The sequence below is a fragment of the Bos indicus genome, chromosome X, assembly GCF_029378745.1.
Source record: "Bos indicus isolate NIAB-ARS_2022 breed Sahiwal x Tharparkar chromosome X, NIAB-ARS_B.indTharparkar_mat_pri_1.0, whole genome shotgun sequence".
NCBI lineage: Eukaryota > Metazoa > Chordata > Mammalia > Artiodactyla > Bovidae > Bos > Bos indicus.
In genome coordinates this window covers 19,390,545-19,418,226 of record NC_091789.1, presented here as the reverse complement: position 1 = coordinate 19,418,226, position 27,682 = coordinate 19,390,545, and the positions used below count along the sequence as shown (strand labels likewise).

The window sequence follows — 27,682 nt, the reverse complement described above, 5'->3', positions numbered from 1 at the left end:
CTTCCCAGGACGGAACTCCATCCCTCCCTCTTTTGTCCCTTTTTTTGTCTTTTATATTTTTTCCTACCTCCTTTCGAAGACTTGGGGTGCTTTTCTGGGTGCCTGATGTCCTCTGCCGGCATTCAGAAGTTGTTTTGTGGAATTCACTCAGCGTTTAAATGTTCTTCTGAGGAATTTGTGGGGGAGAGAGTATTCTCCCCGTCCTACTCCTCCGCCATCTTAGCTCCTCCCCCGACCACAGCTTTCTTATCCATTCATCTGCTGATGGGCATCTAGGTTGCTTCCATGTCCTGGCTATTATAAACAGTGCTGCGATGAACATTGGGGTACACGTGTCTCTTTCAATTCTGGTTTTGCCCAGCAGTGGGATTGCTGGGTCGTATGGCAGTTCTATTTCTATTTTAAGGAATCTCCACACTGTTCTCCATAGTGGCTGTACTAGTTTGCATTTCCACCAACAGTGTAAGAGGGTTCCCTTTCTCTACATCCTCTCCAGCATTTATTGCTTGTAGACTTTTGGATAGCAGCCATTCTGACTGGCGTGAAATGGTACCTCATTGTGGTTGGATTTGCATTTCTCTGATAATGAATGATGTTGAGCATCTTTTCACGTGTTTGTTAGCCATCTGTATGTCTTCTTTGGAGAAATGTCTATTTAGTTCTTTGGCCCACTTTTTGATTGGGTCATTTATTTTTCTGGAACTGAGCTGCAGGAGTTGCTTGTATATTTTTGAGATTAATTCTTTGTCAGTTGCTTTATTTGCTATTATTTTCTGCCATTTTGAGGGCTGTCTTTTCACCTTGCTTATAGTTTCCTTTATTGTACAGAAGCTTTTAATTTTAATTAGGTCCCATTTGTTTATTTTTGCTTTTATTTCCATTACTCTGGGAGGTGTGTCATAGAGGATCCTACTGTGATTTATGTAAGGGAGTGCTTTGAATATGTTCTCCTCTAGGAATTTTATAGTTTCTAGTCCTGCATTTGAATATTTAATCCATTTTGAGTTTATTTTTGTGTATGGTGTTAGAAAGTGTTCTAGTTTCATTCTTTTACAAGTGGTTGACCAGTTTTCCCAGCACCACTTGTTGAAGAGATTGTCTTTAAAAATAGGGTTTTTTTAAAGAAAGGTTATAGGCTATAAAATGAAAGTTAAAGGAGTAATAAAGAATCAAAAATTTTAAAACTCTAAACATGATAATAGTAAAAATATATCTAGGTATTTCTCTAGAGCTGTTGTGGGCAGTGTGGGGTCAGTTCAGTGTCAGATAATCCCTTATTCTGGCTTGTACTTGTTCTCAAAATGTCTATAGGTGCCTCTCAAGTGCACAGTCATGGCATTAACTGCAGGGTTTTAATCTGTTGCACCTGTCACTTCCAGAGTGGTTCCCCCTTTGTTTATTTTGGCTTCCTCTGTTTGCAAGTCTCTTCCGTGTCTAATTTCTGCCCTGATACAAGGGGGCGAAGGTGGCCCCTTATTTAGGCTCACTTGTTTAGTTGTGTTGTGGGGAGGGAGGGACACTGCAAACAAATACCACTGGCATGTGTGGGGAGTGCTTGCAGTGGAGGGACCACACTGGGTTTGCCACAGCCCAAGGTGGCGTGTCCTTCCTGGGTCCACCCTGCTCAGGCTCCAGGGTGCTCTGCAAGGGAATTGTCCCAAGTGGGCCCTGTGTTTTATTCACTTCCCAGGTCTAAGCCACTCAGGTCCTCAGGTGCTCCACAAGGCCACAGACCCAGAAGGGCTGTGAGTTTTGTGCCCTTCCCTGGTCCAACCCACTCAGGAGACTGGGTGCTTGGCGAGCACCCAGTGGGCCATGAATTTTATGCACTTCCCCGGTCTGGCTGCTTGGTTTCCCAGGTGAGGGTACAGTTCCAGGTGTGCTGTGTGACTCCTCTGGGGAGCTGATCTCAGGCCGTGACACTTCTGGCAGATGTGAACTGCCCAGGATCCCAGGAAGACACGGTTAGCAACTTGGAGCCTGCTCACAGTTTGGTGGAAGCTGCAGTCTCTGGGGCCAAGAGGGCAGCAGCCCCTTGCCCTCTGGCTCTGGCTGTCACACAGCTGCCTCTCTGGCTCTGGGGAGGGAAGGCCCTAAACAGCAACGGGCTTGTTCTCCTTGTTCTCTAGGGCACAACCCTTTGTTCTCTGAGCATGCCAGGGGTCACCATATGGCATTAGAGCCTTCGTAGGAAAGGTCCTTTTTTTTTTTTTCTTGTCTCATTCGCAATCCCAAGGTTTGGGTTGTTATGTCGCATTAACTCCCTCAGATTGTCCTCAAGGCATTCAAGTCTGGTCCTTACCCTAAGGACCGATGAATCAGCCCATGCTTCCCTGCCCAGGCCCCACTCACTGCTGCCAGATGTGAACTTCTGAGCTGCTTCTCCACAAATATTCGTGGTTAGGCATGTATTCTATGGGTTTTTTTTTTTTTTTTTCAATTATGTTGCCCTCTGAGATCCCAAAGCTCCCCACTGACGTGCCCATGAGAGGGTTTTCTGTTGTGTGTAAACTTCTTCTTCTTCACCCCTCCCTCCCCAGGATGGGTCTCTGTTCCTAAATCCTTTGTTTCTGTTTTTGTCTTTTATATTTTGTCCTACCTCCTTTTGAAAAGATTGGGCTGCCTTTCTGGGTGCCTGGTGTCCTCCACCAGCGTTCAGAAGTTGTTTTGTAGAAGTTGCTCAACATTCAAATGATCTTTTGATGAATTTGGGGGGAATAAAGTGGTCTCCCTGGCCTATTCCTCTGCCGCCTTGGGACCTCCCCCCACAAAAAATTCATGAAATAAATAATATTTAGATCTACATCCTCACCCCAGGGACAAAGGCACCTGAGCCATTCACATTCAGTCAGTCTTGTCCAACCCTTTGTGACCCCATGGACTGTAGACCCAAGGCTCCTCTGTCCATGGGATTCCCCAGGCAAGAACACTGGAGTGAGTTGCCATTTCCTCCTCCAAGGGATCTTCTTCACCCAGGGATCGAACCTGCATCTCCTACACAATAGGCAGATTCTTTACCACTGAGCAACCTGTGAGCTTCCTCAAAGCCACCAGAGGAGTCCTCCTATTGTACACTCCTGTCCAGTCCATCTTCCTGCTGCTTCCTACTATGGTGAGGCTTTCTTTTTTGTGTGTAAATTATGCTTTATTGAAAGTATCTTTCATTCATTGCAGATGCTTTCTGTGTTATGCCACGTGTTTTAACATCAAAGGTTAAATTATTTTTTACATGCAAGGAGTGGAAATAGTTTTCCCCACATGGGATTACTGATTATAAGATGATGACACATCACATGGGTTGTGTGTTTTTGAATTGAATAGCTAGCTAACTGTCTTAATTATATTTCCTCCCAAACCACGAACTGAGTAGTAACTGAACAGATTCAAAGCTGAGAGGGTTAAAAATGCAAAAACAAGTCCTCAGATCCAGTTACCAGAGCCCTGCTACATACTGGCTAATCAATACCAGGGAGATGGAAGACATTCTGATAACACCACTTGGAGCATTTATCTCAAGTAAGATAAGGCTTTTTTTTTTTTTTTTTTTTTAGTAAATCATAATAATAAAGACCAGAACTTTGGTGCTTAGAAGAATAAAGACCAGAACTTTGGTGCTGAGAAGGTCAAAGTTAGATAAATTTTAAATGAGAACCATCTAATAAACTCAATCTGTTTGTTACAGCAGCACCCACAGTGAACAGAGGAACACAAATAGACTGGAAAAAGATGCTACTGACCAGTGAGAGGAGTAGGTTGTCTCTACTATGGAGCAAATCAGCAATGCCCTGGAGTGACCCTACCCCTACTGTTAGTTCCTGTCTCTAGAGACCCAGGGAATGCATTTCAGCACCAACTTTAGTGATGGCACAGAGGATAGGAGAGAATTGCTGCCTCTGCCAGTACTCCTACCTCCCTAAATAGAGATGTACTACTTTTCTGGCTGGTCTTGACAATTAGGTCTGGCTCCACTTTCTTCACAAGTCCCTAGGCTAACCAGTATTGAATTTTTCCAACAACACGTCCTGAAAAATTGACTATTGTGCATGCTCTCTACATGTAACTATCGCTGTGTGCTATGTGTACCAGAAGACTGGAACTCACAGACTGGGTTCCCTCAGCCTCTGGCTGGTGGTTGGGTTTGGTCAACGGTAAGCAACTTCATGAATTCCAAGGATGGGGGAGGGGAGAGGCCAAAGTGTTTAATCCCTACCACAACCCTGAATTGTCATTATTGTCACCAGACCAAACTTGGGTCCATTCATCCACAGGCAGTCTGGCCAGAATACTAACACCAGGTTGTGGTGAAGGAAAATGCAGCATTTTTCCTAAAGGTTCCAATACAAGGATGACAAGTGCATCCTACTTTAAAACCCTGAATTCCCCAGAAGGTTGCAGCATAGCATTTTTAAAGGCCAAGTGAGGGAGGCATGTGTCAGGGCCTATGATCAGCTTGTGCACAATTCTCTGCTTGGCTGGTGGTGATCAATTCTTAGGCGCCAGAAGGTCTAGGGACTAGTGATCATGATCCTCAAGTAGTTAATTTCTTCCATTTGATTTTGGTGGGTTTAGCATCGGAAAAACTCAGGAAATTTGCATCACATAGCATCATCTAGGTACTTCAGAGAGAAACTAAAGTAAAGGATATGGGGGAGGGGTATGGCCCCATAGGGTCCTACTCAGTTCCACTGTGTCTCTCGCAGTTGCTGTGTCCCTCCGCAATTGTGGCTGCTGGTGAGTGCCCCTTCCTCTATGAATCTGTAATGACAGAAACTAGATCGGTGGTTGATGAGAAGTGGGAAGCAGGAAAGGACAGGAGGAAGAAATTACAAAGGGGCCTGAGAAGACCTGTGGGTGATGGATACATTCACTTGATTGTACTGATTGATAGTTTCAAGTGGGCATACATACTTAAATAGTTATTAAATCATATACTTTAAATATATTCCTTATATTGTGAATCAATTTTACTTCAATAAAAGTGTCTAAAAAAATAAAATGAACATTCTCTTTTATCTCATGCCATATGCACACATTATTTGGCCAGACCAGGCAAATTCTCCCCTGTGTGCAGACAACTCCAGCGGGCCCACCTGCCTACTCTCTTGGCAGTCCTTTGCACCATGAGCGAGAAGTGCCCAGCCACCACTGCAGCAGGGCAGGGGAAACCAAAAATTATTTTGAAGTGTGTAACAGATCAAAGTGTAAAACTAAAAGAACTCAAAAACAAGGCTTAGGAGGTCTTGGCAACTTTGTAACATGCACAGTTTTCTTACATAGCATCAAAAACCATGAACCATAAACAAAACACTGATAAATTTCATCAAAATTTGAAAGAAAAGTCATCTGTGAAATACTTTGTGATACTTAACGGCAAGCCACAGAGTGGGAAAAAGTACTTTCAAAACATATATCCCTCAAATGCTTGATATCTAGAATATATCAATATAAAGCCCTCTTATTGTTGTTGTTTAGTTGCTAAGTCATGATCGATTCTTTTGCTAACGCACAGACTATAGCCTGCCAGGCTCCTCGTCCATTAGATTTCCCAGGCAAGAATACTGGAGTGGGTTGCCATGCCTTCCTCCAGGGAATCTTCTTGACCCAGGGATCAAACCCATGTTTCCAGCATTGGCAGGCAGATTCTTTACCACTGAGCGACCAGTGAAACCCATAAAGCCCTCTTACAACTCAATAATAAGTAAACAAGCTAATTTGTTAAAGGAGTAAAAGATTTGAATGGATACCCTACAAGAAAATAGATACTGAATGGCAAACACGCACATGAAAAGATACTCAGCATCATTATTTGTAAGGGAAATGCAAAAGAAATCCACAGTGAAATATCAGTACACGAGGGCGGGATGATTTGAGAGAACAGCATTGAAACATGTTTATTACCATATCTAAGGGCTTCCCTGATATTTCAGTTGGTAAAGAATCCACCTGCAATGTAGGAGACCTGGTTCAATTTTTGAGTCAGGAAGATCCACTGGAGAAGGGATAGGCTACCCACTCCAGTATTCTTGGGCTTCCCTTGTGGCTCAGCCTGTAAAGAATCTGCCTGCAATGCGGGAGACCTGGGTTCAATCCCTGGGTTGGGAAGATCCTCTGGAGATGGGAAAGGCTACCCACTCTAGTAATCTGGCCTGGAGAATTCCATGGACTGTATAGTCCAGGGGGTCACAAAGAGTCGGACACAACTGAGCAGACACAACTGAGCGACTTTTCACTTCAGACGGGCTGGGGAGGGAGATGGGACGGGGTTCAGGGTTGGGGAACACATGTACACCCATGGCTGATGCATGTCAATGTATGGTAAAAACCCCCACAATATTGTAAAGTAATTAGCCTCCAATTAAAAAAAATTAATTTTTCAAAAAAGAATCAAACTGCCAAGGGTTGCTATTAAATGTATGTCAGTAGGTCAAGCCTACATTCAAGACTGCAATTGTCCAAGGGAGTGAATACCAAGCAGCTGGGATCACTGGGTGCAGTCTTAAAGGCTGATTACCATACGTGAATTGCTCAGTGATTAGTGACATATCTATATAATAGAAAACTACTTAGCAATAAAAAGGAATTAAGTATTTACTTGCAACAACAAGGATGAATCTCAAAAATAATATGCTTATATGCACACTACTGTATTTAAAATGGGTAAGAAAACAAGGACCTACAGTATAGTACAGAGAATTCTGCTCAATACTATGTAACAACCTAAATGGGAAAAGAGTTTGGGGAAAAAATACATGTGTATCTATAACTGAATCACCTTGCTGTACACCGGAAACTAACATAATATTGTAAATCAACTTATCAGTTCGGTTCAGTTGCTCAGTCATGTCCGACTCTTTGTGACCCCATGAATCGCAGCACACCAGGCCTCCCTGTCCATCACCAACTCCCAGAGTTCACTCAAACTCATGTTCATCAAGTCAGTGATGCCATCCATCCATCTCATCCTCTGTCGTCCCCTTCTCCTCCTGCCCCCAATCCCTCCCAGCATCAGAGTCTTTTCCAATAAGTCAACTCTTCGCATGAGGTGACCAAAGTATTAGAGTTTCAGCTTTAGCATCAGTCCATCCAATGAACACCCAGGACTGATTTCCTTTAGGATGGACTGGTTGGATCTCCTTGCAGTCCAAGGACTCTCAAGAGTCTTCTCCAACACCACAGTTCAAAAGCATCAATTCTTCGGCGCTCAGCTTTCTTCACAGTCCAACTCTCATATCCATACATGACCACTGGAAAAGCCATAGCCTTGACTAGACGGACCTTTGTTGGCAAAGTAATGTCTCTGCTTTTCAATATGCTATCTAGGTTGGACATAACTTTTCTTCCAAGGAGTAAGCGTCTTTTAATTTCATGGCTGCAATCACCATCTGCAGTGATTTTGGAGCCCAAAAAATAAAGTCTGACACTGTTTCCACTGTCTGCCCATTTATGTCCCATGAAGTAATGGGACCAGATGCCATGATCTTAGTTTTCTGAATGTTGAGCTTTAAGCCAACTTTTTCACTCTCCTCTTTCACTTTCATGAAGACGCTTTTTAGTTCAAATTAAGAAGATTAAAAAACAAAACAACAAAAAATAATATGCTTAGCACAGGAGGCTAGATTTCATAGTGTATAATTCCATTTCTGTGAAACAGAATAACAAATCTATAATAGCAAAAACAAATGTAGAATGACAGAAAACAGATCAAGGGTGGACTGGGCATGAAGAGAAGGCGTTGTCTGTAGAAAGGAACTTTCTGCTGTGATGGAAATATTCGGTATCTTGATTGTGGCAATAGCTACACAGGGGAGTGAATACTTTTTACAGAACTCATCAAAATGTGTTCTTATTAGCATTGCATTTCATTGTATGTTAATTATGCCTCAAACACAGGAAAAGGTGGAAGTAGGGACTCCATCAGGACCCTGGGGCTTAAGGAAAGGCCTGGCAGTGAGCTCCCTGGGTGTTATTTTGCCTCTCACATATCCCCAAAAGGGCACTGGAGGAGCCTGCAATCCAGAACCATCAACAAAGAAAAGCTCCAAGAAAAGCTCTTCCCCATAACCAAGGGACTGGGAAAAGGTGGCCTAACAGAGCAGGGCACCTTTTTGCCAATAGTCACCTTCCTCCAAGTCTCTTTTCTGCAGTTTCAGCAGGGCTGGGTGGGGAGCTAGTCTTTAATACCTGCTTCAACCTCCTCATGAAAATAAGAGGGCAGGACTAATCAATCCTTTGCTTTTCTACCCACTGTCAGTAGCCAATTATTATTAGTTTTTAGCTTTTATTTTTTAATTAATTTTATTGGAGTATGGTTGCTTTACAATGTTTTGTTAGTTTCTCACTGTGCAGCAAAATGAATCAGCTGTACATATAAATGTTGCTGTTGTTTAGTCCCTAATTCATGTCCAACTCTTTTGCAACCCCATGGACTGTAGCCTGTCTAGCTCCTCTGTCCATGGGATTTCCCAGGCAAGAATACTGAAGTTGGTTGCCATTTCCATCTCCAATACATATACATATAACTTTTTTGGATTTGGGTTTCCTTCCCATTTAGGTTACCACAGAGCATTGAGTAGAGTTCCCTGTGCTATACAAGTAGGTTCTCATTAGTTATCTATTTTATACATAGTAGAGTATATATGTCCATCTCAATCTCCCAATTCATCCCACCCCCTTCCCCTCTTTGTATCCATATGTTTGTTCTCTATATCTGTGTCTCTATTTCTGCTTTGCAAATAAGTTCATCTGCATCAGTTTTCTAGATTCCACGTATAAGTGATATACAGTATTTGTTTTTCTCGTTCTGACTTGCTTCACTCTGTATGACAGTGTCTAGATCCATCCATGTTTCTTCAAATAGCACATTTCATTCCTTTTTATGTCAACAGCCAATTCTGTATCTAGCAAATACAACCTTCAGGAATGAAAGTGAAATAAATATATTCTCAGATGAAGGAAATCTAAGAGAGTTGGTTGCCAACAGACCTACCTTTAAAGAATGGCTAAAGGAAATTCATTAACCAGAAAGGAAATTATAACACAACAAGGATGGGTCTTTAGGAAAGAAGAGCGATAAAGTGAGTAAAAGTTAAGGCAAATAGAATACTCCTCATGAATTTTTTAAGATCATGTTTCATCGTTAAAGCAAAAACTGTACCATCATGTGATGTGAGTTCAATGTGCACAGAGGAAATACTTAAGTTATTTCTATTTAAATGTGGGAGGATAGAGGAACCAAAATGGAAGCAAAATTTTTCTACTTGATGAAGTGATTGAAATGATGATACCAGTAAACCGGGATATGTACACATGTATATTGCATTGAAAACTATAAAATAAAACAATAAAATAAACTATATGAAGAGCTATATTCAAAAGCACTATACGTAAATAAAAATGGAATTTCCAAAAAATGCTTAGGTGTCCTACAAGAAAGCAAGAAAAGGAAAACAGAGGAATGAGAAACAGAAAACAAATAATAAAGCAGCAGACTTAAGCTTAAATATGACATAATTACTTTAAATGTAAATGGTGTAGGAATAACAATTAAAAGAAATTAGCAGAGTAGATTTTTTTAAAACACCACCAAATTCTATGCTGTACACAAGAACCTCACTTCAAATTTTCATGGTGTTTTAAAGATTTATTCATTCTAAGCATAGTTTTATGCTTCTTACGCACAACAAAGTAAAATTACTTTATTTTATAACATAAACAATGGTGAACTTGAAAGAAACCAAGCCTGGAACTGTGAAGGATCTTTTGTGCCATCTAGTTTAATGGCCTCATCATGGAAAACTTAGTTTAACAATATCCTAGACCAACAATTAATTTCTAGGTGATGCTAGTATACTTAAGATGGCACTCATCTCACTACCCCTCAAGTCTATCCATTCCCTAGGTTGACCAAGGACGGTTGCAGCCCTCCGGTCTTAATTCCAAACCATGCAATAGTACAGTGGTAATTTCATTTCTCTTGGGCCTGGTAAACTTTCAAGTATTTGAACATGCTGTCATATGTCCTTTCCAAGTCTTTGTTCTCTAAACCAGGTGTCCCCCACCTCCGGGATCTAATGCTTAATGATCTGAGGTGGAGCTGATGTGATAATAATAGGAATAAAGTGCACAATAAATGCAATGCATTTGAATCATCCTGAAACCACCCCCCAACACTGTTCCATGGAAACATTGTCTTCCACAGAATCAGTCCTTGGTGCCAAAAAGGTCTGTTGGCAACCAATTCTCTGCTGCTCTAAACCACAAATGTTTCTTTCATCCATTCATCACAAGACATGGATCCAGCTCTTTTATCACCCACATTGCCTTCCTCTGGAAACACTCCAGAAGAATGCTTTTCTTAAAGTCTTAAAACAAATCTTAAGTATTTAAAAGAATTGAAAGTATACAGAGTTTAATTTCTGACCACAATGGGACCAAACTAGAAATTAATAACAGAAGGATAGCAAGAAAGTCTTCAAATGTGTTGAAAAAAAACCACACTTCTAATTAATTCTCCATAATTTCTATATGGAAACAATGAGCATGTAAAAATGTAAACTAATATATATATAATTTATAATTGCTTCAAAGAAAATGAATACCTAAGAACATATTTATTAAAAACATACAGAATCGAATGCAGAAAATTATACAAATTTTGGGGAAATTTATTAAACATGTACAGGATCTGAATGCAGAAAATTATACAAATTTTGGTGAAAGAAATCAAGGATCTAAGTAAATAAATAAAGAGATATACTCATGGGAAATGCCAAATGAGTCATAAGCTGGAATCAAGATTGCAAGAAGAAATATTGACAACCTCAGATATGCAGATGACACCACCCTAATGGCAGAAAGCAATGAGGAACTAAAGAGCCTCTTGGTGAAGGTCAAAGGGGAGAGTGAAAAAGCTGGCTTAAAACTCAACATTCAAAAAACCAAGATCATGGCATCTGGTCCCGTCACTTCATGGCAAATAGATGGGGAAAAAATTGCAACAGTGACAGATTTTGTTTTCTTGGGTTCCAAAATCACTGCAAACAGTGACTGCAGACACAAAATTAAAAGATGCTTGCTCCTTGGAAGAAAAGCTATTGACAAACCTAAACAACATACTAAAAAGCAGAGACATTGCTTTGCCAACAGAGGTCCATATAGTCAACGCTGTGGTTTTTCAGTAGTCATGTACAGATGTGAGAGTTGGACCATAAAAAAGGCTGAGAGCCAAAGAACTGATGCTTTCGAGCTATGATTCTGGAGAAGACTCTTGAAAGTCCCTTGGACTGCAAGGATATCAAACAAGTCAATCCTAAAGGAAATCAATCCTGAATACTCATTGGAAGGACTGATGCTGAAGCTGAAGCTCCAATACTTTGGCTACCTGATGCGAAGAGCTGACTTATTTGGAAAAGACCCTGATACTTGAAAAGATTTAAGGCAGGACGAGAAGGGGATGACAGAGGATGAGATGGTTGGATGGCATCACCGATGCAATGGACTTGAGTTTGAGAAAACTCTGGGAGATGGTGAAGGACAGGGAACCTGGCCTGCTGCAGTTCATGGAGTTGCAAAGAGCTGGACATGACTTAGCGACTGAACAGCAACAATAACAACTGTGTTCATGGACTGAAATATTAAACATATAAATGATGTCCATTCTCACCCAAACTGATCTGTAAGTTTAACACTTGCTAGCAAGCATTTTGTACCCATAGACAAGTTTATCCTAAAATTTGTACAGATGAACACCAGCCCTAGAATAGCTAAATAAATGTTGAAGAAGAAAAATAAAGTGTGAGGAATCACTCTAACCAATAGTAACATATACTCTATAGCTACAGTAATCAAAATAGTGTGATATTGGAGAGGATAGATAGACACATAGACCAAAGCAACAGAAGAGAGAACATCAAAATAGACCCACAGAAATATGCTCCACTGGTTTTTGACAAAGATGAAAGAAAAAAAATTCAAGGGAGGAGGGATAGCTTTTTTAAACAAACTGTGCTCTAGCAATTGGGCATTTTTAGTCAAAAATTGAACCTGGATTTAAACCTCCAAACCCTGCATAAATATTAACTCAAAATGGACCACAGACTTAAATGTGAAATAAAACTTCAAAAAATTTAAAAGAAAACATAGGAGAATATCTTTGAGACCTAAGGCCTGGTAAAAAGTTCTGACATATAATACCAGAGCCATGATCTATAAATAAATTGGACCTCATCAAATTAAAAGTTTTGCTGTGAGAAAGCCCTTGTTAACAGAATGAAAATACAAGCTACAGATTGGGTGGAAAAATATTTGCAAACCATCTATCCAACAAAAGAGTCATACCTAGAATATCTTATGTAGAACTCACGAAACTTAATAATAAAAACAAGCAGTTCAATTAGAACATGACAAGACATTTAGCTAAGGAGGATATATGGGGTTTCCCAGGTGGCGCTAGTTTTAAAGAACCCACTTGCCAATGCAGGAGACATAAGAGATGCAGGTTTGATCCATGGATTCCCTGGAGGAGGGCATGGCAACCCACTCCAGTATTCTTGCCAGGAGAATCCCATGGACAGAGGAGCCTGGCAGGCTACAGTCCATAGGGTCGTAAAGAGTCAGACACAACTGAAGCGACTTAGCGTGCATGCACAGACAATATACAGATAGAAAATAAGCACATAAAAAGATTTTCGCCATTATTAGCCATAAGGGAAATATTGGGTTAGCCAAAAAGTTTCAATTAACTTTTAGGCTAACCCCAATATAAATTAAAACCACAATAAGATATCACAATACACCTATCATAAGGGCTAAAATTTTTAAAAATAGTGGTAACATCAAAGGCTGACAAGGATGTAGAGAAACAATATATTCAGAAATTGCTGACCCAGAGTGTAAAATGTTACAGCCACATTGGAAATTTTAACTGAGTCTTATGAAACTAAACAGGCACTTACCATACAGCTTAGAAATTGTACTCTTGGGCATTTATCCCAGATAAAGAGAAAATTTTGTTCACACAATAATCAGTGAACAAATATTCACAGCAGCTTTATCCCTAATAGTTCCAAACTGGAAGCCCTGGTGTCCTTCTTGGGTAGGAGGTATACAAATTCTGGTGCAACCATGCGAAGGAATACTAACTTAGCAATAAAAGCAGTGAACTATTGACACTTGACATTTCCAGCAACTTGGATGACTCTCCAAAGAAGAATGAGAAAAAAAAATCCCAGACTGAGTGAAAAAGCCAATCTCCAAAGTAAAAGAAAGAAAAAAAAAAACCCAATCCCAAAAAGTTACATCCTATAAGATTCCATTTTTACAACATTCTCAAAAAGACTAAATTATAGAAATAGACAGCAGATTAGTGGTTGTGAAGCATTAAGGAAGGTGAACAGGAGAGAAGTGGGTGTGGTCAAAAAAAAGGGCAACATGAGGGATCCTTATAGTTATGAAACTATTCTGTATCTTGACTGTGATGGTGGATGCATGAATGCACATATGTGATAAAACTGCATAGAACAATTCACAAACACGCACACACAAACGAAAAAGTAAATTGGGGAAATCTGAACAAGATCGGTAGATTGTGTCAATGTCCTGATTTTGATATTGCACCATACTGCAGTTTTGAAAGATGTGGAAAATTACCCAATGTACATGGGATCTATTTTTTTCTTGCAACTGTATGTAAATCTACAGTTATCTCTAAATAAAAAGTTTCATTAAAAATTCAATTGCAGGGACTTCCCTGGTGGTTCAGTAGCTAAGACCCTGATCTCCCAGCGCGCGGGGACTCAGGTTCTATCCCTGGGTAGGGAATTAGATCCCACATGCCACAACGAAGACGGAAGATCCTGTGTGCCACAACTAAGACCTTGGTGCAGCCAAATAAATAAATTAAAAATAATTGCATTCTGTATATGGAAAGTGAACATGTGGAAACCAAAATCAAGCACACAGTACCATTTACAGCCATTCTAAAGGAAATGAAATAGATGAAACTCTAACAAAATATGTATAGGGTTGCTGAGTAAGTACAAAGAGGTGGCTCAAATCAGTTCTTTTGTGGTGTTGGAATATTTTTGTATCTTGATCATAGTGGTGGTTGCATGAATCCTGACATGGGATAAAATTGCTAGAGCGATACAGGCACACATACACACAAATTAATGCAGGTTAGAAAAATGGAGAAACCCGAATTGGGCCTGTAGTCTAGTCAAGAGTAATATACCAGTGTCAGTTTCCTAGTTTTAATATTATACTGCATCTACAGAAAATGTCACCATTAGGGTACGTGGGTAAAAGGCACAAGGTCTTTTTTGTGCTATTTGTGCAACTTCCCTGAGTCTATAATTATTTCATAATAAAATGCTAAAGATAAATGAGATGTGGCCAAGAAGAGGTTTCAGAAATGATTGGAGGGAACAGGCTCTGCACATGAATGAGGCAGGATCCAGTCTAGGAAAAAAAAAAAAGGTTTCTATGTAGCTTAAGTCTGTATTCATGTGGCCCCCTCTTTTTCAAATATTTTTGTTGTATTATACAAGTAATAGTTACAGATACACAAATGGATATACATACATATACACGAAAAACAAAAAGTATGTCTTTCTTTCTACTTCCTTAACCAGAGTAAATGATGTTCAATAATGTGACATTTATCTACCATGATTTTTTTTTATGCATTCATATTCATGCATGGTTATATTGTTGTGATCCAATTATCTAGTGCCTCTCAAACTCTCTCATCTCCAGGACAACTGCTCAATCAGTGTATATGAATCTGCTGGGTTTCTGAAACATTTATACAGATGTCACAGAGATATTCAGTATGACTGTGAACAGGCATTCTGAGAGGAATTAGTAAGGTATTAACTTAGGCCAGCCCTCCTTGTGAAAACTGGGATGAAATCTTCATGAATCAACTTTTGAAGACGGCTTTTTAAAAGTCCTGACTACAATGAAGCAAGCACATTTCAGTAATTCTGAAAATGTCATGGAGTTTGAATTGCATTTGGTTTAGAAAAAGTTAGATGAAACCACGAAAGGGCTTTAAAACCCAAGAGCAGATAAAAAGCAACGAATGAGGGCAAATGTATAGCTGAGAAGACCTTGCGCAGCTTCCAGGGCAAAGACAGACTAAGAGGAGTGCATAGAAATCACCATGGGATGAAAGGTAAGGACAATGGGGGTAAAGGAGCATTCACGAAATACACATGAACGGGGGAAAAATGAGCATGTAGGTTTGGTGAAATTCCACAGTGCAGAGTTACCAGAAAAAAACATGAATTAAAAGTACAGTGGCTAGCTGGCCAGATTTTCTGCGGAGACAGTGAGGGAAAGGGGATGGTGTAAACGGATAAAGAGCTCTGGGTGGGCCTTCCTTGCAGAATAGCGCATTCTGCAAAAGGATCCCAGGAGGGCAGCACTTGACAAAAAAAGCTTTCAGGCCCTCCGGCTCTCTTAGGAGTCTGGGAGGAGGCGGGGCTTCTCGGAGGGGCAGGTACCGGGGGTGGGGCTGAGTCGTTGGCCGCAGCTCTGTGGTACCCGACAAGGGGCAGGGCCATGCTAGGGGCGGAGCTGCGCAGGCGGTCGCCAATGTGCGTGCAGGCGAGGGGGCGGAGCTGTCCCTAGGCAGCTCAGGTGGGGCCTTGGCTGTGGCGGAGGAGTCATCCGGAGCCCAGCCCCTGAGGGGAGACTGAAGGCGGGGCGCGGCAGAACAGGGCGGAGTGGGACGCGACTGCTGTTGGCCAGCGGCTCCAGGCCTCGCGTCCACCTGTCCGCCAGCTCGTGCTGCGGTCGGTCCGCGGGGCCCGCGCCGGCCCGGGCCCATGGCGGCGTCGGGGGCTCTGTCTGCGGCGGCGGCAGCAGCGGCCCTGTCGGGCGTGGCAGTGCGGCTGGCGCGCTCAGCCGCGATCCGCAGCTCGTACGGTGCCTTCTGCAAGGGGCTCACGCGCACGTTGATCACCTTCTTCGACCTGGCCTGGCGTCTGCGCATGAACTTCCCCTATTTCTACATCGTGGCCTCGGTGATGCTCAACGTGCGCCTGCAGGTGAGGATCGAGTGAACGCCCGCTACCACCTCCGCCCGGCCGCGACGGCAGGGGCATCAGCATGAAGGATCACTGGGCCGGGGGCCGCCGGGACGCTCCGGGGGACGAGGAAGGGGCGGATCAGGCCTCCGGGCCCTAGACCTCCGCCGAGGACGCAGCCACCGAGTCCCGGCTCTGGCCAGCCACTTCGCGGCCGGTGACGAACTGCACTGAAACTCTTAAAACGGGCCCTTTGAATCGAACTCGAGAAAATTATCTGAGTGCAGCCGACCTGTTGCCTCACTTTGGCCGAAGGGGGGAGCAGAAGGAAGAAATTCTTCAGTAGGAACATGAATGACTGACCCTGACCGAAAAGGTAGGAGGCCAGAGGTTGGCCTTGCGGGCTGGAGGGAGGTGGTGGCCATGACATCTAGATGTCCAGGCTGCCGGGTGGCTTGGGGAGACGAGGAAGGGACGTGAGGAAACCAGCCTGGAAAGCTGCCTGGCCGAGAGCAGGCAAGGCAGGGTGCATGCAGGCCCTCTGGACTCCCTTGTCATATATCCAAGATGGGGATGAGGGGCAGCTGCCTGGGCATCTCCGAGGGTCAGCCCATCACCTCGGCCCACGGCCCCGGTAGTGTCACCTGAACACAGGGGAATAGAGGGAAATGGCCCTGGAGAGGCCCTGAGAAAGCCCTGGAAGAGAGCAGATGCTGGCCCCCTTGTCCTCCACCCCTCGAGAGGCAGCCTGGACGGATGGTTGTGTTCTTGGCCCAAGCCCAGGTCTGTCTCTTTCTCAGCCCTTCACAAGACTTCCTCCTGGCAGGTCTCTGGGACTGCTCTCTGCCTGCTCCTGCTGTCTCTCTTGCTCCTCTCCACCCTCCAAAGCTTTGCATCAGGGGACAGGGAAGAGTGGGAAAGACGTGTTCCTCCCAGCCCTGCCCCATCTCAGCCACGCTGCCTCCACCTCCTATCAGTGCCCTCCTGGTGCCACAGAATGCACTGCTCCAGTCCTGGACAGCCTCAAGCAGCCCCTGTGTCCCAAAGGATTTGGGAAAGTGGGGGTCTCCTTGAGTGGAGGGCAGCTGTCAGGCTGGGATGGGAGAGCAGATGGAGAAGAGGCTTGTAGGGTAGGCGACAGTTGGGGAGACAGGGACGTCTTTGGGTGAGGAGGCAACTCTCAAGTCCCAATGTTTTTCTTGCAAGAACTGGTGTTATAGAAGGTGAACTGCCCCTTTTGTGGTCAAAAGAATCAAATCCCTGTCTGGGCACCCCTGCCCCTAGAGTTGCCTGGGGAGCGCCCGAGAGAAGGGACTGACCCCTCGAGGAGAGGCAGGGCCTTCCAGGTGGAGAGCCCGAGGGGAGGGGTGGCCTGGTGATCCAGTACTGGCATGAGGGAGGAAGGATGGAGCTAGAGACACTCTGGCGGAGCTCTGTTCTCCCCACCTGCTGAGCTCTGGGAAGGGAGACATTTGCCCTTGTCACATAGATCAGAAGTGGGGGAGCTGAACCTGCCTCTGGGCCTGAATTCCCCACGTGCCCCCCAGTCTCTGGGAGACCTGGCACAGTGGGATGGGGGAAGGGAGCACAGGCTCCCAAGGGACCTAGAGAGAAAGGCCCGTGGCAGGGAAGGTGGGGTGTGTGGCAAGTCACAGGGAAGAACCAGGGGACAGTCTAAGCTGAGATGGTCACAGGAGAGATGAGTCCCAGAACCCCCTGGGGAGCAAGGTCCTCACACACAGTCAGGCCTCCCCACCCCAACCCAAGCCCCACCCAAGGCTTAACCAGGGGTTCCTTGGTGTTGAGTGGCACAGGCCTCTCAGTTTGGGTGGGGGTGTTGGCTGGCTCCTGGGGCCAAGTGTAATAGGAGGCAAGGGATACAAGTGGGTGGGGTGGAGCTGAGACCCACGCATGACCCCATGTCTCTGTCTCCAGGCTGTCCCTCCTGCTAGGATCACACAGGAGCATCTGCTCTGGATGGGCCTGCAGCGGTCCTGGCTGTGCTGCTGACTGGTGCACCAGGAGCGGCACTGAGGGGAGCCGGGAGAGGCCCTGGCCCTCACCCCCATCCCACATCCACATCTGCCCCCTCACTGATTGCTTGCGGTCCTGGTCCTCAGTTCCTCGGACTAAGAACCACAGCAGCCTGGTTGCCCCTGGGACAGAGGGGCTGAGCCTCACACCATGTGCCCTTCTCAGCCACCCAGGTCCCGGCTGAAGAGCTCTGCCTGCCTCACCCCGAGGCCTGAGGCTGCACCCGGGCTACCACGTGCCCCCCGCAGATTCCCACAGACGGAAGGGCGCTGATGGCTTCCTCCCTTGTGCCAAGTTGCCTGGAAACCCCTGGTCCTGGTGGCCCCTCCTCCACCCCAACTGTGTCCCTCCAGGACCACTTCCGGGAGACTGCCAGCCTTTGGACTGCATCCCTGGAGTTCTGAGAGACTGTGACATGGGCTGCAGGGGAGGAGAGGAGCGGAGGACCAGGGGCCTCCTTGGGGCTGATGCGTAAATGTGCCCTTTTCAAGTTTGGATCTCACGCTCTGGGTGACTGGATCCCCAGCCGCAGCTTCTTCCTGGGCCAGCCTGAGAGGACCTGAGGAGGGCACTAGGGAGGGTCTTTACTTAATATGTGCGTGCCTGTGTGTGAATGTGTGTGTGAGTGTGCATGTTGAGTGCATGTGTGAGTGTGGGATGTGTGTGGGCATGTATGTGCGAGTATGTATGCACATGCATGAGGGCTTGAGTGTGTGAGTGTGTGAGGGGGGTGTGTGGATGAGTGTGTGGGTATGAGTACAGATGCATGAATGCACAGATGTTTGTGTGTGAATGTGCGGATGTGAGTGTGTATGTGTGTGAATACACGTGTCAGTGTGCATTTGTGAATGGGTGTGTGTCTGTGCACAAGTGTGTGATTGCTTGTGCACACACAAGTGACTATGTGCTGCAGAGGGTGCAGAGCTGTTTAGCTGGTGTGCAGTGCAGGACGGGCTCCCTGTCCTTCCTGGGCTCGTGGCTCTGTTGAAGCTGCCTGGGCCCTGGGAAGCTGCTTCCCAAAGTGGATAAAGTATGTTGGAGATTCAGGGGCCCCGGGATCAGAGACCCCTCGTCACCTGCAGAGAATCCCCGCTTCTTGTGGGGCTCTGGCTGGGGCTGTCCGCCCCCAAAGATGTTGGCCCTGGGAGGGGCGGGGACACGTCCTCAGCACGTGTTCCTGCCACTGCTCTTCTTACCGTTTTGATCTTGAGTCCTTTGCTGCTTCTGCTCTCCCGTCTCTTCCTCATCTCCCGACTGGGCCCCTGCTGCTCTCTTTGCACTTTATTTGCAGTCTGGTTTTCAGGCAGTGGAGCTTACACACAATCACTGACTTGAATAAGACCACTGCTCCTTTTCTGTGTGTGATGAACTCTGCACCAGTCAGCGCAGTCTGGTCAGAGAAATGTTCTTGTTTCCAGTGTTGTCAAATCTTGTGTCTGTCTAAGTTAATAAAAAATATTCTTTGAATTGAATAAAATAAAAACTGGAGGCCTCTTGTTTCTGGTGTGGTGCCCCCTTGGAGGAGAGGGGCTAGGGGTGAGCTCACCCTACTCTGGTGGCCAGAAGCTGGGGCAGGGGAGCATCCTGAGGGCTATAAGTGGGTGGGGTCATGGCAGGGATGGTGGCCTGTTCAGAAGATGCTCTGAGACAGGACTTGACTTGGAGCGCTGCTCCCATGATGAGAAGTCAGCAGCACAGGCCTGGCCTAAGATGTAGCGAGTGTCCCAGTTTGTCCCATTCACAAACTATTTGAATAACCAGACAGCTAAGTGTTTTCTTTATTTTAAAGCCTGGTGTTAGAAAGCACTTAATTCAGTTGAACCCCAAGGATGGGCTGAGGTAGGTGAGGTGAAATGGACCGTCTGCAGATCATTTTGTGTCACCCGGAGGCCCCTCTGCAGCAGCAGGTGGCAGGGACCCATCGCTTCCCTGGCAGCCAGGTTGGTGCCCAGCTTTGAAGAAGATCAACGTTGGGGACCAGAGACCAGCTTCCCTTCCCTCCACCTTAGACTCAAGCTGTCCCATCACAGGGCCCGGGGTGGGGACTCCGAGACTGCTGCAGAGGGAGCGGGGGTGGTGGTCAGAGGCTGGGGGAGGGAGGCCTGCAGAGAAGCACAGCACCCACCTCAGAGGAAGGAAGGTAGGGCCCTCTTCTGCGCACAGAAACAGAAACGTCAGGTCGTGGGGTGGCTGAGACCTGTGCTTAAGCAGAGTCCCACGACAGGACCAAGGCTCTGAGCTACTGGCAGATCTTAAGGCCTGGCCCTGACATTCCCCGAGGGTCCTGTCACCCCACTGGAGGGACTCATTCTCTGCTCCCCATCCTCCCTGTCTGCCTCCTGACTCTGCCCACCCTTAGACCAGGATCCAGCTCAGACCCCACCTCCACACCTGCATTCACCTACCCAGGCAGGGAGGAAGAGCACACAGCCTCCCCAGCCCTTATCTGGGCACCCTCGGCGCCCCCAAGAGATGATTGTCTGCTCTCCCTCCTTAGCTTCAGCCTCTGGTCTCAGCCAGACCTCTCCTGCTGTGTCTTTCCTGCCATCTCCTGCTCTGCTCCTTCAATTCCACCACCCTGAGCTAAGGGCTGACTCAGCATCTGGGCCCAGGCACAGCCTGTGGCTTCTGGTCCAGTGTTCTCGCTGCCTCTGGGTCTCCTTCTTGGCACCCATGATTGTCCTGGGCCTGAGGCTGCTTCTGAGCCTGCACCCTGTACCCCGTCCAGCTCTCAGCTCCGTGCACCCACTTGCCCAGCCCCTCCAGGGAGGCCCATTCCAGCCCTTCTGCTGCCCCCCACACCCAATCAGGCGGGAGGAAGATGCCCAGACAGTGCCTACCCATGAAAGCCAGCACGGTGGGGCTTCCCCTCTGGCCAGAGCGCCTCCTGGGGCCTATGACCGACTTTCCCAACCTCCACAAACAGTAGGCCTCCATGGGCCACAGCTCCCCACCAAGGCACTGGGTATCCCCCCCAACCCTGTGCACTCAGAGACAATCTCACTCCCCACTGCCCCACTGACAGTGGCAGAAGCTCCTGATTATCTTGAGGCTGTGTTCCACCTCAGCACTGGGAACCAGGCTGAACCTGGGAGCCTCTGCCTCTTCTGCAGAGCAGTCCCCAAGGCTACCTCAGGCCAGCTTCTCCCTTGCCTGGTCACCAAGCCCTTCTCGAGGCTTCCCTCAGTGGCTGCCATGACAGCCCTCCCTCTCTGTGGCCACCACAGGGTCCATCTGCAGCAGCCGCCACTGCTCATCCACCCACAACACCCCTTACCCAGAAATCCGAGGTCTCCTCAGGAATCCCTCCTTCCCCTGTCTCCCACACCCCAATTTATGCCACACATCCCCTGTAGCTCATTAACATTCACCCTGATAATGGGGTCACAGTGGCACCCAGAGGGCCTCAGGGAAGGCGATTCTTCAGAGACCCTCAGCCGCTCATTTGGCAAGACATATTTCCTGGGCTCCTCTCCATGCCCGACCCCAAAGTAGGCCCTGAGCACCGAACCCATGGACCAGACAGAGGAGCCCACACAGACCATGTGAGAGCATAATAGGTGCAGGGCTCATGGGAGGGTTCAGTCAGGAGGAATGCGACCCCTCGTGTACCCAGGAAGTAATCTAGGGTGTCGTTGCTATGGCCAGCTCCAGGTCCAAGGTTAACTCAGAGCAGCCTGGCCACCCGGAGCAGCAGAGCCATAGGTGACTTTCCCAGTTCCCAGAGACTGGCAGCCAAAGATTGCATTTTTACATGGTGTAGATTAAAAAGAAATGTCAGGACACATGTGGCAGGAATTCCAATGAATGCCCCAGACACAACTGGAAGGTAATTCCATCGATGTTCTCGAGGCAATTGTTCTGGAAAGTCTTATCGAAAGTTGTTTCCAGGTGAATACCACGGCAGATCAGAGCACTTTTTAAAGCATTTTTTATTCAGATGTTGTGCACATCCTTAACCCAGACCCCGTGGAGTGTTCTCCATCCTGCTTTTCCTACCTCTCTCTACAACAGGGTTTTGCACTCAGGAGTACAGAGGGCAGAGCCCCAGCCCAGGAATGAAAGGCCGGGTGGGTTCCAGCTCCACAGATCACCAGCTCTGGGCATGTGGGCATGGCACCGTGCCTCCCTGCACCCGTTTCCTGGCCTACAGGCACAGTAGTGCAGGCCCCAGGGAAGCAACTTCTCAGTTCTCTTTGATGTTTTGAGACCAGTAGACTATTTTCTCTATGTTTCTGTTTTCTCATTTTCTGTGACTTCATGATGATGGCAAATCTCCATGTACATGCCACCTGCAAAATACTGCAGTTTGACTTTGCCTTGCCGGGCGCCCTTTCTGCAAGGTCAAATTTAACAGAAAGCCAGTCTCTGTCACCCTGGGAATCCCAGTTATATGGCTAAAGCAGAGGCTCTACAACCTCATCTTGGCACCATTCCTCCCACTCCCTTTCTGTGCCCCAAGACCTCTCTTCTCATCCCCTTAGCATCTATGTCTTTTTTTTTAGAAATGTCTGTTTAGCTTTTCTGCCCATTTTTTTCATTTTCTTATATTGAGTTTCCTGATTTGTTTGTATATTTTGGAAATTAAACCCTTGATAAATTAGGAGTATGGTATTAACGTATACACACTGCTGCTGCTGCTAAGTCACTTCAGTCGTGTCCGACTCTGTGCGACCCCATAGATGGCAGCCCACCAGGCCCTGCCGTCCCTGGGATTCTCCAGGCAAGAACACTGGAGTGGGTTGCCATTTCCTTCTCCAATGCATGACAGTGAAAAGTGAAAGCGAAGTCGCTCAGTCGTGTCCAACTCTTCGTGACCCCATGGACTGCAGCCTACTAGGCTCCTCCGTCCATGGGATTTTCCAGGCAAGAGTACTGGAGTGGGGTTCCATCGCCTTCTCCAGTATACACACTACTATATATAAAATAAACAAGGACTTACTGTAAAGCATAGGGAACGATATTCACTATTTTCTAATAACTCAGAAAAGTTTTAAGAAGAATATACATATATAAAACCGAATCACTTTGCTGTGCTCCTAAAACTAACACAATATTGTATATCAGCTGTACTTCAATTTAAAAAACACAGCTGACTGCATATGCATGACTGCTTCTGTCAATGAAGTTCTTGGTCACCCAATACCCACAGGGTTTTCTGATATAGTTCAAGGGATCCACCAGCTCTGGCCAGCCTTGGACTGGAGCATGGAGCCTTCACCAAGTTTTGGCAGAATTTGCTTTCTGTAATGAACAAACCGTGAGGACGAGATATACAGGTTTTCAAGTTCTAGGAGGTGCAAGATCTTGAGCAAATAAGAATCTATGAACTGACTATGTGCTTCAGATTTCTATGCACACCACAAGATTTGCAAATACATCTGGGATGCAGGGTACCCCCTTAAGTCAGCAGGGACTTTTCAGAACACCAGCAGTACTGGAAATTGTCATTACCTCTTATACACCAGGCACGTGGTGCTTGGAGCAGACTTGGGAGGGGAAACTAGCTGGGTTCGAACCCAGACTCTTGAGCGGAGTCACTTTGGCCAGGTCCTTCAGACTCTCTGGGCTTCCCTGGTGGCTGAGTGGTAAAGAATCTGCTTGAAACCCACTTGAGAGGTGGGTTCGATCCCTGGGTCAGGAAAATCCCCTGGAGAAGGGAATGGCTACCCACTCCAGCATTCTTGCCTGGAGAATTTCAAGGACAGAGGAGCCTGGCGGGCTATGGTCCATGGGGGGTCATAAAGGGTAAGACAGGACTGAGCGACTGAGCACATTCAGATTCTCTGTCGTTCACTTCATCTGCGAGATGGTGAGTAATTCCATGGTTCTCTGAGGAACATGTGAACCAGTACACATCAATCACTGAACACTGAGCACGGTGACTGACTCGTGGAAGTGGTCTGTACACAAGACCCCATCTTTGTTATGATCACCTCGATTCAGAGCTGGTCAGAAGAGCTGCTCAGTCTCAGGACATCAAAAGACAAGCTGCTCTTGCTGAAGCTGGGGAGGGGCTGGTGACTAGAGCCCTGCCTCTGGCCTCCACACCAGCAGTGAGCGCCCTTGAGCCACTTCTGTAGTGGACGCTTGCCTGCTACTCAAAGTGTGGTCCAGGGACCAGCAGCATCAGTATCACCTGGGAACTTGTCACTCTGAGGCCTCCACCACAGGCCTATTGAATTAGGACTTACACTTTCATAATAACTGGTGATTCCCGTGCACATTAGAGTTTGAAAAGCACTACTCCCTGATATCTTGAGAGTCGAAAGGTTGACATAAGTAAACTGTAGTTTAAATGAACTAAAAAAGGACTTACAGTGATGTACCGAAAACCACAAAACTAATGGGTGGGAGAGCCAAGATTAGCATCCAGGTCTCCTGACTTTCAGCTCAGGCTTTTCTGCACGATTCTGATCAGTTGTACCCTGTGGCAGATTCCCCTCTGGTCCCAGGGGACAAGTTCATGTCTTGTTTCTGCAACCAAGCCCCTGTCATATGTCCTTGCATCTAAATCCATGACTTGTGAGACTTCCTTGGTTATCCAGCAGTTAAGATTTCACCTTCCAGTGCTCCCTTGATGGTTCAGTGGTTGAGAATTATCCTGCCAGTTCACTGCACAAGGCCTCCTTCTCTGGTCCAGGAAGATCCCACTTGCCACAGAGCAATGAAGCCAGGTAGCCACAACCGTTGAAGCCTTCTGGCCCTAGAGCCTGTGCTTCGAAACAAGAGAAGCCACGGCAATGAAAAGCCCACGTACTGAAACCAAGAGTAGCCCTGGCTCGCTGTAGCCAGAGAAAAGACCCAGCACAGCCAAAATAAATAACTTAGGAACCGCAATGGCACCCCACACCAGTACTCTTGCCTGGAAAATCCCATGGACGGAGGAGCCTGGTAGGCTGCAGTCCATGGGGTCGCTAAGAGTCGGACACGACTGAGCGACTTCACTTTCACTTTTCACTGTCATGCATTGGAGGAGGAAATGGCAACCCACTCCAGTGTTCTTGCCTAGAGAATCCCAGGGACGGCTGGGCCTGGTGGGCTGCCATCTATGGGGTCGCACAGAGTCGGACACAACTGAAGCGACTTAGCAGCAGCAGCAGCAGCAGCAGCAGCAGCAGCAGCAGCAGCAGCAGGAATCCATTACATTCTTCAGATTTCTGAGTGGAGCATCGCCATCTGCTTGTTGATCCCTCGAACTACATCAGAAAGCCCTAAAGGTGTTGTGTTGCCAAGGCCTTCAGCGACAGGGACAGTCATCCGTGCACAGCCAGTTTTGATAAGGGCAAGATAAGAAAGAGAAGAGAGGCCTTGGGACACACGAAGGGAGTGGGAGGAATATATGTCAACGTGAGTGTGCAGAGCCTCCTAGAACTCGAAAACCCAGTGGAGCTGCGCCATCTACTGGTGGATTCTTTGAATTATATCAGAAAACCTGGGGGTGTTGTGTTGGCAATTCACATCACATCAATCAGTGGACACTGAGCACAGTGGCTGACACGCAGAAGCAGTCTATCCATGAGGACCCGTCTTCGTTAGTGATCAGCTTGATTCTGAGCTGGTCAGAAGAGCTGCTTAGTCTCAGGACGTCAAAACGCAGCACTGCGTCAGGGTCAAGGGCATAAACTCTCTATTTAGACACAGCAGCTCTACCACTTAACCAGGGCAGGCCACTCGGCCTTTCTGAGCCGCAGCTTCGTGACTGGTCAAATTGGCGTGGGTAGCACCCACCTGGCGACTGTCATGGGTCCAGTGTGGCCACGAGTATGGGTAAGGGCCTGGCTCATCCTGGGACGGGTTCGGTGGGTGGCAGCTTCTGTGTCAACCCGGCTGCGGGGGCGCCTCCACTGTGCACCATCCGGAAACAACTCACTCCTTCCGCCTCATCTGTAGTTCCTTCACCCAGTTCTCATCTGCTTGCCCTCAGCTGCACAGAGTGGGTAGCCGAGATCCAAAGGAAGAAAAAAGAACACAGGAAATGGAAGGGATTCTATTCATCAACCTTCCCTGGATTTGGGAAAGACAAAGCCACCCTGCGACTTTCAGGGTGTACTACAGCTGAAACCCCCTCACAGCCTCCCCCTGCTGTCTCTTTGGTGTACCTGAAGCTTTGGCCTCCCGCAGCCACAGGAGCAAGCCAGTTGGTACTATTGCCTCTCCTTCTGGGTGCGGGGAGGGGGGCCGCTGGGAGGGCAACTGAAGGCTGAGAGCTCCACTAGATTCCTGCCCTCCCTCGGTTCTGCCCTCTGCCTCCACCAATCCCTATCTATGCTTTTCCATCACCTGTGTGCTCCATGGAGCATACGGATTTGCTCAGCCTTTTATGCCACAGAGGACTTAAACCTGCAAAGTCAACCACATTGTTTTCCTCTGGAAGATTTATGGAACTGCAGACTATTATTTTTCACCTGGGGCTTCTGAGGTCCCCAGTTAAAATACATCTGTTCTGGCATCACTTTCCCTCAAGAATATTTTCTGCTTTCTAATTCGTGTTGGTATTTTACCCTGACGATTATAGTTCCCACTGTAGTTCTGATTGGCATTCTAGCTTGTAGATCAGTCTCTGGTGAGTATATCTTAATTTTTGACTCTTGCAAAAATGAGTTCATTACCCTGCAATATCAAGAACCAACCCTTAGTGGTAACCAAGCAGATTCTCATCAGAGATCTAGCTGCTTTTGGCACACTCAAGTGTTCATAGTCAAACTGTTCCAAATTGAATTTGTCTTTTCTAAAAACCCAAAATACCCTTCTTTTCTTTTTCAGTTCCCTATCTTGTGTGGTGTCACCACCATCCACTCCAAAATCAGGAGTCGTCTCTTTACTGGCTGTGTCCTTCTCCCTCATGTATCCAGTAAGTAAGACTCCACTTCCTGTTGTTTCTTGAATCCATCCCCCATTAGCCTTGCTTTGGTTTAGATACAACTTATGTTGCTGTTGACTCTCTACAAGATTCCTGTCACTGTCTACCCATTCCCAGGTTTTCAGCCCCACCCCAACCAATGCCAAGTTCACCCTCCTTCTCCTAGATAATGTGGTTCATAAATATAGCCATCCCATTCTTCTCTCAATATCTTTCAACAAATCCCAAAGTTTAGGATGAAACTGCATCTCCAGAGCACCTCTGACCCCGTCTCACTGAGGCACATTGTGCACTGTGAGGTTTGTTTTCTTGCTCTCCAGAGACTAATGAGCTAAAAGAGCACTTCATGTGCACCAGGGCCTGAACTTGTAGCTTCTCACCAAAGAGATTGCATTTCACAAACTTCATGACAATGATCAAAACACATGGAAGTTGAAAAATAATACAGAGATACTGCATGTTCTCATCATCTATGAGCAATAAGTATCAACCCATACACAATCAGAATCGATCTCTGCCCCCTTCTCTTTCCTGCTGCTGCTGCTAAGTCACTTTAGTCCTGTCCGACTCTGTGTGACCCCACAGACGGCAGCCCACCAGGCTCCCCCGTCCCTGGGATTCTCCAGGCAAGAACACTGGAGTGGGTTGCCATTTCCTTCTCCAATGCAGGAAAGTGAAAAGTGAAAGTGAAGTCGCTCAGTTGTGCCCGACCCTCAGCGACCCCATGGACTGCAGCCCACCAGGCTCCCCTGAC

At 46.5% G+C, this 27,682-nt stretch overlaps 2 protein-coding genes across 2 annotated transcripts in view; both read left to right on the top strand.

The window, feature by feature from the left end:
• Positions 1-15,613: 15,613 nt before the first annotated feature.
• Positions 15,614-27,682, top strand: part of LOC139181081 (small integral membrane protein 10-like protein 2A) — an 18,459-nt gene continuing 6,390 nt past the window's right edge. Inside the window, exons 1-2 of the mRNA XM_070783843.1 lie at positions 15,614-16,407; positions 26,832-26,919. Of these exons, the coding sequence (XP_070639944.1) occupies positions 15,831-16,067 (237 nt within the window). The 5' untranslated portion in view covers positions 15,614-15,830 and the 3' untranslated portion in view covers positions 16,068-16,407; positions 26,832-26,919. The remainder of the gene's footprint in view (positions 16,408-26,831; positions 26,920-27,682) is intronic.
• LOC139181079 (zinc finger protein 75D-like) overlaps positions 26,838-27,682 on the top strand; it is a 21,988-nt gene continuing 21,143 nt past the window's right edge. Inside the window, exon 1 of the mRNA XM_070783837.1 lies at positions 26,838-26,919. Coding sequence (XP_070639938.1) covers positions 26,911-26,919 — 9 coding nt within the window. The 5' untranslated portion in view covers positions 26,838-26,910. The remainder of the gene's footprint in view (positions 26,920-27,682) is intronic.